This window comes from Lynx canadensis, chromosome A3 (assembly GCF_007474595.2).
Source record: "Lynx canadensis isolate LIC74 chromosome A3, mLynCan4.pri.v2, whole genome shotgun sequence".
Lineage (NCBI taxonomy): Eukaryota > Metazoa > Chordata > Mammalia > Carnivora > Felidae > Lynx > Lynx canadensis.
In genome coordinates, this window is record NC_044305.1 from 85454503 (window position 1) to 85467012 (window position 12510).

Genomic DNA, 12510 nt, shown 5'->3' on the forward strand with positions numbered 1-12510 from the left:
ATGTGAGTGGGTCTACCAGCTAAAGCTAACTTATTAGCTAAGTACATCAGAACATTTTCTGCATGAGTCTTTACCCCAAGCAGGTGGAGAACTTACTATTTAGTCCTTAGAGCAGGGAGAATTTAAAAGAAGGAGACTTGGGGTGCAGGGGGGGGGGGATGCAAGCTGTCTCATGGACCATTTTTAGACACTTGATCTGCTCAGTTAGGAGGAGGGCTTAGAGGTATATGGTGGGAGTCTTGGAATTTTGCATTTTTCTTTTCACCAAATAGCCTTATTTATATCACATGAACACTCATTCTGCTCATATAAGCATTTCCAAAAACCATTTTCTCAAGAAAGTGTGCTCATAATGCACCATCTACACTGAACGGCCACCCACTTCCTCAAATGCAAGGAAGCAGACAGTTAAAAAAAAAAAAAGCCGAGAGGCAGCAGTTGTTTACCACTACTTCGCCTCAGTGAGGCCTGAGATTCTTTTGAACAGGAGCTCTGCTTCCCATGAGGCAGAGTGAAGTATCAGCTGGGATATTTCTGGTAAAGCTGAAAGCAGAAAAAGCCAAGTGCACACTTCAGGAAGTACCAGCCCCTGTGGGACTATTGGGGCCTTGGGGAGCCTTGGGGGGATTTGGGGGCCCTTCCCAAGTCACAGATGGATGGACCTTTCCTCTGAAAGAAAGGAGGACACACGTTGGCAAATCAACTTCAAACCCAAGCTTGCTTGTGAAGACATCATAACGGGGAACACGCCCACAAAAGCTAGAAGGAAAGATCGAAAAGGCAAGAAGGGCGGGAATCGACACAGACTTGTCCCTTCAAGCAGCTACTCACCAGAACCGGGCACAAAATGTCCCTGAAGTTGCCAAGAAACTGGGATTTCAACCTGAAAGTGGAGGCCGGGAAAATAGGTATGGTCACTATCTTTTTGTTGCCCTCGTGGTTCTTATATGTGAGCACTCGCCATTTGCATGTTGGTGGGCAGGGATTTTAATCTACTTAGAAATGGATCTCTCAGCAAATCTGAGTTTGGGGAAAATTTGCATTCAAACGGATGTGTTGGCTCAAAGTTCCCAAGCACCAGGAGGGGGTTCTTTTCTGTTTGGAGGTGGTGTTGGAATGGAGCCCCCCCCCCCCCCCCAGGGCTGAGGCTACAGATGGTGTACTTGAGATGGGCTAAGGCTACAGATCACACATAAAACTTCACTGCTTGAGCTGTGAACAAACTCAGGGTGTTCTGCTTTGTGAGGTAAAATGAGCAAAAAGCAAACAGTGGAGACCGGGCTGGAACACAGAGACATCCAAAAGTGGAATAAAGACACTTTTGGTTAAAGGGACAGAATGGAACAAATTCTTAGTGAAGTTGAGAAAAAAGAGAGATGTATTGTAGATTAATTATCTTAAGGGATGCTGGCATGTTTTCTGAGATATTCTGGCCTTTAATCTATACGTCTTCTTATTAATGATGAGAGTGACACATTGATTTTACACTGCTATATAATTGTCATCATGAGTTTCTTTATATGGGTTTCTTTTATTATTAATAATTCTTAATCGATCACAGTAATTTAGGGCAGAGCAGTGGGCTGAAAGTGATTTCCTTGTCTTTCATACTCACACCTGCACAGTGAGCTAACTTCCTTGACATTAAATATGTGGGGAGGTGTTTCTTGTGGGTTGGAAAAGTTTTGCTTGGAGCAAGGTTTAGATTTGGTCTTCTAGTGGTGGTTGATATGTTACTAAAATAAGCAGTCCAATGCAAAGTTACATAATGAAGGGTTAAAGATATAGGTCTGAGAAGAGATTTGAAAGAAAATTGAGGGTAATCAGAGAAGCCATTAATGTTGGTGTCTAGGAAGGAATTAGTGGTCCCTAATGAAGCCAGGAACTATTGCAAGCTGAGGTTGATTCTGAGAATACATACATAAGCAAGAAATTTTTATCCTAATTACAGTTGATAACTGTGGGCAAATGTTCATGTTATCGTATGGCATAAAAATTAGTTTTTAGAAGTAAAACTTCTATGATTTTGTTCCCTTGTAAGTGTCCCGCTTCTATTAACAAGGGGTCATTCTACCATCTCACCTTCTGTGTTTGAACAGGTCTTATTCTCCCTCTGTTTAAAAGTAGGAAACATGAGATTAGTTAATAACTAAACGACTAATTGATTGGTCAAATAATTTTTTCTTCAGAGACATAGGAAATTACCACATTAGAGTATACATCTGCATATTCTCAGACCTGGGATTAGATTGGGTAGATTTCATGGTTTCTACATATGTTTATTCAATCACGGTCACCTCAAGTGCTTGCTAAAAATGCAGGGTCCTGGGCATTATCCTAACTTGTGAAATCAGAATATCTGGAGGGAGGCTTATACACTTGCAATTTAACAAGAACCCACCACTCCATCACACCCGATGAAGAAGTCCTGCTCCAGGGGCTGTGGTCTAAGTTAGTAGACTGGAAGAGCTACCATTCATCCAACACAGAGCACAGTGTCTGGTCCTAGTGGGCACACAAGAAGCACTTGTTGACTAAGTGAATGACTGACTGTAAGCAGATGATATTATTTAGTGTTATTTAATGAAAAAATAATAATTATTTAATGAAAAAAATAATCACATAATTACATAAATATTAAGAAGCCCTTCTCATTATCCATGCCATTTACAAGTTTGTCACCCTAAGAGATTAGACCGCAGTGAGAATATCTTTCATGAGTGTCACATTGATAAGGATTCAGATCATAAGCTGAGTTCTCCCAGGAGAGAGAGTCACTGACTCAGCCACAGGACCACTGGTCCCCTCACCAGCATCCTGTGTCCAGGAGAATTAGCTTAACAGTATATCAAAGAATCCCATAGCTATTAAGAAGACGTGTGGAACATGCAGCAGTGTCAGTGAAGTCAGTGACCGATCTGGGTAGTGAGGAGTAGATCAGGGTTTCTCAACTTGGATAAGATTGATATTTTGGACTGGATCATTCTTACTGATGGGGGCTCTCCTGTGCATTGTAAGATGTTAGCCAGCAGCCTTGGCCTCTACCCATTAGAAGATGGCAGTATTCTTCTACTACCACCAGTTATGACAACCAAAAATGTCCCCAGACATTGCCAGATGTCTGGGGAGAGACATCTGCCCTAGTTGAGAACCACTGGAGTGGATGATCATCAAAGGGTGGAACCCAAGTATTACCTCATGATTCACTGCCTAGGTCAATTTTATTTTTTTTTTTTTTCAACGTTTATTTATTTTTGGGACAGAGAGAGACAGAGCATGAACGGGGGAGGGGCAGAGAGAGAGGGAGACACAGAATCGGAAACAGGCTCCAGGCTCTGAGCCATCAGCCCAGAGCCCGACGCGGGGCTCGAACTCACGGACTGCGAGATCGTGACCTGGCTGAAGTCGGACGCTTAACCGACTGCGCCACCCAGGCGCCCCTGCCTAGGTCAATTTTAAAGAGAATTTTCCTAAGATATAACTTCAGGGGGATAAGCATTAGCATAAGGAGGATATGAAGACCAGCACTTGCTTAGGGAAATAGCAAGGCTCTGACACATGAATGTGGCCCAGGAGGGGGTCCCAGCTATTTCTTTTTGGCCAGCTGTGTTTCCAGTTTCCTCTAATTCTTGTGAGTGCTGAGCCAGGGCCAGAGTGAAAGTGAAAGTCTCTGAGAGTGGGGGAGGGGCTCTCCACTTCATTTTCAACTCAGAGAGCTGAGGTGGAGAGGGGCACTGGCTGGCAGAGCTGGTCCAAGGATCACCACCAGGGGCCTGACAGGGCTGGGAGAATGTGACCCAGGCCAAGCCGCATCTCACCTGGTGATCTTGGTGGACCACCCCTGGAGGAAAGGGGAATGAAAAGCAAACATATTTGACTTGAGGTGGAGCCCAGAGCGTACATTTCTTTGATCCTTTATCATCTTCCATTTAGTTCAACAATGAAATTCATGAGAACCTTCCACTGCATTCATGCACTGTTACTCAAATATTCTACTTTCCACATATTTGTCTTTCTCATTGAATCGTAAGCTTCAGAGGGTGGGTTGCAGGGCTTAGCATCTCTCGCACACTGAGGGTCTGGCACATCCAGCGTGCCCAGCATGTAAAAGAGTATTGACCATCCAGGGAAAGCCCCCTTCTGCCCTGTGGGTTGGGAGCGTTTCGTTGGAAGATCACCTGTGAATTTCAGGACAGCCCATATTGCATCTGGCTCAGATACATCTTATCTTGTTTTCAGGTCCTCCAAGTCCAAACAGGAAACAGAACCTAGAGAGCTTTTGGAGCTGAGACACATAATGACAGGAATTGTGGACTGGCGGTTGTTTTAACGTTTTTCTCCCCCTGAATTTAATGTTGGAAAAAAAAACTATTCAGAAACAAAATATAATTATTCTAGTCTCCCAAGTAGTAAAATGAATAATGACAATAGTGGGGTTCCTTTTCCCCACTTGATTTTTTTTTCTATTTGGTAAATCATTATTTGTCTGATATGGCTTGTCTCGTTTGGCCCTTTAGAAAATCAGAGTAAAGGGAATGAAAACATTTAGTCCTTAAGACCTCCATAAGTGGAGGTGCCTGGGTGGCTCAGTTCGTTAAGCCTCCGACTTCTGCTCAGGTTATGATCTCATGGTTTATGAGTTCGGATTCTGTGGTGACAGCTCAGAGCCTGGAGTCTGCTTCAGATTCTGTGTCTTTTTCTCTTTCTGCCCCTCCCACACTTGTGCTTTGTCTCCCCAAAATAAATAAGTGTAAAAAAAAAAAGACCTCTGTAACTAGACCAATTCATAAGACCTAAGGCTTTATGCAGTGGAGGTTATTTTTCTTGTTAAAAGAAGTCAGAGTTGAAAGTATAGTTTTAGATAGAGGCATTGATACAGTCACAGATACACAGAGATAGAATTAATATATAAAACAGTCCTATGAACTAATAAAAATGATAAAAGAAAATAAACAACAGGAATAGGAATTTTACAGAATAGGGATAATGCCACCAGTGAACATATGGAAATATGCTTAATCACAATAATCAGGAAATGTAAGTTAGAAGCTCAACAAACTAGTTCTCACCCACCACATTGGCTAAAAGGAAAGTCTGACAGTATCAAGTCTTCTTGAACACATGGAACAATAGCAATTCTCCTACACTGAAGGTACAAGCCTTTTTGAAAAACAATTCGGCGTGTCTTAGTGGAATTGATGATGTGTAAACCCTTGGAAGCAGCCATTTCACCACCATCGAGATGATCCCCTGGAAAAGTTATTGTGCATGGAAATCAGAGAAACTATTGTGCCTATAAATAAGAATAGATGTACGTACATTCCCTAGTATATTGCCTGTAATAATAGGGGACAGGAGGCAACCCAAATGCCCTCAATAATAGATGGAAAATTAAACTGTAGTATTTTTATTATATAGTTAAATGAGATTGAATAGCAAAAACTTAATATTTGGTGGAAAAGAAAAGTCACAGAAGAGCAGAATGGGAGTTATTTATATTAAGGTTAAAGAATAATATCTGTGTCTGGCAACACTGTAAGGAAAAGCGAAGGAGTTGACTAATAAAGTCAGAGTGATGGTTACTTCCAGAGGGAAAATAAGGGAAATCCATTTGGGGAGCTTCAAAGGTACCTAACAACGGTGGTAGATACATAAGAGTTAATTTTATTATTGTATAGAAAATGAACAAAGAAATGAACATGTATATAAGCCCTCAAATATCCAGAAGGGTGTACACAATTTATTAGTAGTAGTTAACTATGGGTGAAGGATGTATGGGTAAGATATACTGACCACACATATATATTATTACTTTTTTTGTGCACTCCTTAATCCCCATCACCTCTTTCACCCATACCCCCCACCCCTGTCTCCTATGGTAACCATCAGTTTGTTCTTTATAGTTAAAAGTCTGTTTCTTAATTTGTATCTCTCTGTCTTATTTTTTCCCGTTGCTTGTTTGTTTGGTTTCTTACATTCCACATATGAGTGAAATCATATGGTATTTGTCTTTCTCTGACTGACTTATTTTGCTCAGCATTATACTCTCTAGCTCCATCTATCTTGTTGCAAATGGCAAGATTTCACTCTGTTTTATGGCTGAATTATATATATATATATATATATATATATATATATATATATATGCATGCCACTTCTTTTCTTCTTTATCCATTCATCAATTGATGGACATTTGGGTTGCTTCCATATCTTGGCTGTTGTAAATAATGCTGCTATAAACATCGGAGTGCATGTATCCCCGTGAATTAGTGTTCTTGTATTCTTTTGGTAAATACTCAGTAGTGCAATTGCTGGATCATAAGGGAGTTCTATTTTTAACTTTTTGAGGAAACTCCATACTTTCACAGTGGCTGTACCAGTTAGCATTTCCACCAACAGAGAGCCAGGTTTACTTTTTTTTCACATCCTCACCAACACCTGTTGTTTCCTGTGTTACTGATTTTAGCCATTCTGACAGATGTGAGGTGATACCTCATTGTAGTTTTGATGTGTATTTCCCTGATGATGATTGATATTGAGCATCTTTTCATGTGTCTGTTTGCCATCTGTATGTCTTTTTTGGAAAATTGTCTGTTCATGTCTTCTGCCCATTTTAAAATTGGATTATTTGTTTTTTGTGTTTTGAGTTGTATCTGTTGTTTATATATTTTGGATACTAATCCTTTATGAGATATGTCATTTGTATATATCTCCCATTCTGTAGGTTGCCTTTGGTTTTGTTGATTGTTTCCTTCACTGTGCAGATTTTTATTTTGATGTAGTCTCAATAGTTTATTTCTACTTTTGTTTCCCTTGCCTCAGGAGACATATCTAGAAAGAGGTTTCTACAGCTGATGTCAAAGAGGTTACTGCCTATGTTCTCTTCCAGAACATAGAAAACCTCTTCCAGGATTTTTATGGTTTAAGGTCTCATATTTAGGTATTTAATCCATTTTGAATTTATTTTTGTGTATGATATGAGAAAGTTGTCCAGTTGCTTTCTTTTGCATGCTGCTGTCCAGTTTTCCCAACACTATTTGTTGAAGAGTCTGTCTTTTTCCCATTGGATATTCTTTCCTGCTTTGTTGAAGATTAAATTGACCATATAATTATGGGCTTACTTTTGAGTTTTTTATTCTGTTATTCTATAATAATAATTCTATATCATTTTATTCTATAATAATTATAGAATTATAATAATATAATTCTATTATATTATTCTATAATAAGACCTATGTATCCATTGTTGTGCCAGTATCATACTGTTTTGATCACTATAGCTTTGTAGTATAACTTGAAGTATACTTGAAGTATAACTTGTAGTATAACTTGAAGTATAACTTTGTAGTATAACTTGAAGTCTGGAATTGTGATGCCTCCAACTTTGCTTTTTTTTTTTTTTTTTCCAGGATTGCTTTGGCTATTCAGGGTCTTTTGTGGTTCTGAACAAATTTTGGGATTCTTTGTTCTAGGTCTGTGAAAAAATACTGTTGGTATTTTGATAGGAATTGATTTATTATCTTATAAATATTTTCCAGTCTTCCTATAATGAATAAGTATTAACTATGCTATTAAAAATACTTAAAGATGAAACAAATTCCATAGTACTTGGTCAAGCATGTTGGCATAAGGTCTTACAGGTGACATGTGCTCTTTGGCCATCCGTAGACTTCCTGCACTTCTAGACTCAGGATAGAGGGTTTTCCTGGAAGAGCTACATGGTCCCAAAGTGACCGGGGAAGCCCGCTTGAGCATATTGCTTGCTTTCTATGAACACATAAATGCTGGTTTCCAGGTTGGAAGCCCATGGTGAGCCTGTCTGTACTAGTTGGCATTCAGCTTTGGTGAACACTCTCTTTAAAATTCATTGCTAAACTTACCATGTCCTAATCTGTATCAGCCTGGGTTTGGGACCACATGTAGTCTATTTTGCTGTGGCTGAAGCCCCTGTACTCCCTGGGTAGCTCCTGGTCCCTGATGGATAATGATCCTGGTCCCTGATGGAAAAAGATCCCCACATGTGCAGGCAGGGTCAAGGGGAATGCCATGCCTTCATCAGACAGTGAATACTGACATGAGGTGGTGTTCTTCTCAGGCCTCATACTTCGTTTATTCTTTGTTCAAGTAAAAATATTTGTCCTATGTTGTCATCTACTTACCTTTAGGCATAAATTAAATTATTTCTGCAAAGTGCATGCCTCCTGTTGCCCAGTGAGAGCCTCCTGGCCATTTGGGGAAGAGAGACTGATGTCATTCTAAACAGCAGCAGAGTGAGGACTGACTTGAGTGGTGACAGGAAGCCAACATCTTGTTTTCCACACACTCGTTGACAAAGTCCTCCCTGCAGATGCCAGGCAAGGTTGATCTAGATTCTGTACTTTGTTTTTGCTTGGGAACCAAAATATACTTGGTTTGGCAGGGGTGAGCTCAGTGACTTGGTGCGTGTTCTTTGAAAATGGATCCAAAACGAGATACTCCATGGTGCTTGCATGGTATACACAGCCCCAAATATCTTCCAGTCAAGGTACTACTGCTGTGTTGGGCTCACAGCATCTACACAGAGTGTCTAGTGGGGCAACCATGTGGTGACTCCTCCTGTCTCTTCAGAGCTGGAGTGTGGTCCTGTGAATAAGGAATGTGCATAATGGGGGTTTTGGAAAGATCGGAGGAATGATCAAGAAGCATAAGTTGATGGTAACGGACCCTTCAGACTCAAGATCATTTGAAAGGAAAGAAGTATAATCTCTCATGAAGCAGCACCATGGTTGGCTAACTGGATGCAAGAGAAGGGAGCGTGTGAACAGCTGAAATGCAGCTCTGGCCGTGGCCACAGTGATTAAGGCCAACAGGCAATGGTGAAGAAGCAGGGGCAACATCAGGGGACACCCATGGTCCTTGGAGACAATCCTGAATCGAGGGATTCCATCCAGGGGATGGAATGTAAATTTTGCAGAGTTCCCAGGCAGGAACTGAGATATGGAAGTTACAAAAAGAGAAAAATAATTTACATTTCTTGTTTTATGCTTTACTTGTCACCATTTTTTCTCCTTGAACATTTTTTTCCCTTGAAAGTTTTCTAAAAAAACAAAAATCACTTTACCAATATATATAATACCCATAGGTGTGGTAGCCAAATAGAAAGACAGTCCTGCTCTCTGCTCCTGCATGGCTTACAGGCTAATGGGACACAGACAAGGAGACAATTACAAGACACCAAGACAAGTCCTGTGATGAGAACAGCTGAGGGGCCAGAGGAGTGTGGCTGTGAGTAGGAATTTTGGTCCAGCCACCTCTCCCCATCACTGCCATTCTTTTCTTTAAGGTACAGACCTGTGCTTTCTTCAGTGAGTCCCACACTTGCCCTCTTTTCTGGCTGGTTTTCCTATACATAGTTTATGTTTCTTTGGAGAAGAAAAAAATCTTCGTAATTTTGTATGGGTCCTCCTGGTGAAGGAATTAAACTCAAGTTTTTTAGGATCTGGACCCGCTCACCTCCGCACTTGTCCCCGGCTATCTGTGCTTCCCCAGGCACGCTCACACTCCTGCTCTATACCTCAGCCCTGTCTTAGCTTTCTCAGTTCCCTGCTCTGTCGCATCTGCGTGAAGCCCTCTCTACTCAGGACTCCCTTTCTATCACCCAGTTCCTACCCATGCTTTGGTCACAGCATAGACATTTTGCCCTCTAGGAGTCTCTAAGTCTGAAAATCTCTGGAAGGAGAGTAAAATAATCCCTTCTCAAGCTGTTTAAACAGAGAGGCTTATAGTTTAGACACTGTGGACTTCCTTCTAGATGAGTTCAATGAATTTTCCTCAACTTGCATATATGAGTCAACTCCACCAACATATGGCTTGGTTTTTGAACAAAGAAATTTGTCCTAATCTGGAAAATGCAACACCAATGTTCTAGGCCCTCCCTAGAGAAAATAAATTTGAATTGTCTGTAAAAAGTGGCATTGACAGAAGATTGTCTAAAGGATAAATTGTTCATTGACTTTTCTCAATAGGAGTGTAGGCGGGTAGGAGGGTGTGTGGTAGAGAAAAAAATGCCTGAGGGGTGCCTGGGTGGCTCAGTCAGTTGAGTGTCTGACTTCAGCTCAGGTCATGATCTCACAGTTCGTGGATTTGAGCCCCACATTGGGCTCTGAAGCAGGGTCCAGGATCTGAGTCTCCCTCTCTCTCTCTGCCCCTCTACTGCTGTGCTCTCTCTCTCTCTCTCTCTCTCTCTCTCTCTCAAAAACAAGTAAATAAACATTTTAAAAAAAAGGGTGCTTGGGCTTAAAACCCTTCTTCTAATTTGCAGTGAATCCCAGGGCAAGTAGCTTACTTATTAGATAGGATAATAATACATGTATTGAGAGGAAAAAAGTATTTTGTGTACATAACATGTTAGATGTTCAGCAAACACAAGTTTCCTTTCTTTATAGATAATCTCTTTCCAACTCCAGATCAAATTAGAGGCTGTCCTTGGACTACATTACCTTGGCACCTTCACAGAATGGACTCCCTGAGTTATGCTTTAATATTACACTCTCAGTTTTTATCTTTACTGCAAGGAATGATTTCATGAATTTTGTGCCTGATTGTGTTGTAAAAATGAGAACAAGGAATGGACAATGCCATTGACTCCTATATGAAACTCTGTGTGAAAAAATTCTTTGAGAATTCAGTGCTTGGTAATACTTTGTCTCCTTTGAGGGACTGGTGCGCTTTCTCCTTTCTGCACATTTGTGCAAGTTATTGTGTATCCCTTTTTGTCTTGGCTGCCAGGAAGCTCAGAGCTAAACTGAAGCTCAATCACAACTTTTACTTATTCACTTAACACACTTATATTTTCCTTTGTCTTTGTTATAAACCTATGTGTTCATTGCAAATGAGTTTTCTACCTGAAAATGAAGAGCCAATTAAGTCTTTGAAGAAGGGTTAGTATAAGCAATATATTAGTACACAACTCCTCAGATAGCCTGTCTGTTTCATACTTAGTAGTAGTAACTGGGCATTACAATTTTTTTTTATGAAATTTATTGTCAAATTGGTTTCCATACAACACCCAGTGCTCATCCCAGAAGGTGCCCTCCTCAATACCCATCACCCACCTTCCCCTCCCTCCCACCCCCCATCAACCCTCAGTTTGTTCTCAGTTTTTACGAGTCTCTTATGCTTTGGCTCTCTGCCACTCTAACCTCTTTTTTTTTTCCTTCCCCTCCCCCATGGGTTTCTGTTAAGTTTCTCAGGATCCACATAAGAGTGAAAACATATGGTATCTGTCTCTCTCTGTATGGCTTATTTCACTTAGCATCACACTCTCCAGTTCCATCCACGTTGTTACAAAGGGCCATATTTCATTCTTTCTCATTGCCATGTAGTACTCCATTGTGTATACAAACCACAATTTCTTTATCCATTCATCAGTTGATGGACATTTAGGCTCTTTCCATAATTTGGCTATTGTTGAGAGTGCTGCTATAAACATTGGGGTACATGGGCATTACAATTTTTTAAAGAATGTTCAAAGAATGGCAGTGCTGAGAATTAGTTTTTTATTCTATAAATGAAAATGCAATTCTATGACCATTTATATTCTTTCCCTGGTATTGTATAAAATGATGGCATTTTCAGTGCATTGGGATCAATCATTTCTCTCATTCATTCATTTATTCATTCATTTATTCATAAAACCTTTATTTGCTGACGTCTATATGATAGGTCCTTTTCAAGGGGCGTTCTGGATGTTATACTTCTCACACTGATAACATACTCTCACCCACACCTCCATCTTTCTAAAAAAAGTGTTTTCGACTTTGGTGCCACCACATTTTCTCCATAAGCTGTGAGGTGTCAGTCACCAGGACTGTGACTGACTCAGGTGACAGCTGCTTCACTTCCTTGCTTCCTCCTTATGCTACCCACTCACTCCCAAAATGTACACACACAGATCTTAGTTCCAGATGGGGCTGGTGATACTCTACTGCTCGAGCCCAGGCCTACGGCTTTCAAACCATTTGTGTGCTTCCTTGTTGGTTTGGGAATTTCAAAGTGAAAGAGGAAGTGTTAGAGTATGAAGATTTTAAGTCTCTGTAGAGTCATTTTCATATTTTTATTTTTTATTTTTTTTAATATGACATTTATTGTCAAATTGGTTTCCATACAACACCCAGTGCTCATCCCAAGAGGTGCCCTCCTCAATACCCCTCATCCACCCTCGCATTTTCATATTTTTAAAACAACTCTATAAAGATTATAAAAAGAATTTTCTGACAAAGTCAGAACTAGCTATAATAAAAGGAGCCAGCTGTGTGTGTGTGTGTGTGTGTGTGTGTGTGTGTGTGTGTATTATGGTAGTTAGAACTCTAGGTTTGGAGTCAGACTGCCTAAATGTGAATCCCACCATCACTAATTGCTACCTATGTGACTTTGATCCTCAGTTTCTTCATCTGTAAAATGGGCACAATTGTAGTGCTAAGCAATATGGTTATTGTGAGGATTAAAGGACATGATCTTTGTAAAATCCTT

General features: G+C 40.4%; 1 protein-coding gene across 1 annotated transcript in view; it reads left to right on the forward strand.

Annotated features, from left to right (window-relative positions):
- Window positions 1–455: 455 nt before the first annotated feature.
- The window catches only part of ARHGAP25 (Rho GTPase activating protein 25), a 90595-nt gene continuing 78540 nt past the window's right edge, over window positions 456–12510 (forward strand). Inside the window, 1 exon segment of the mRNA XM_030310739.2 lies at window positions 456–908. Within this exon segment, the coding sequence (XP_030166599.1) occupies window positions 848–908 (61 nt within the window). The 5' untranslated portion in view covers window positions 456–847.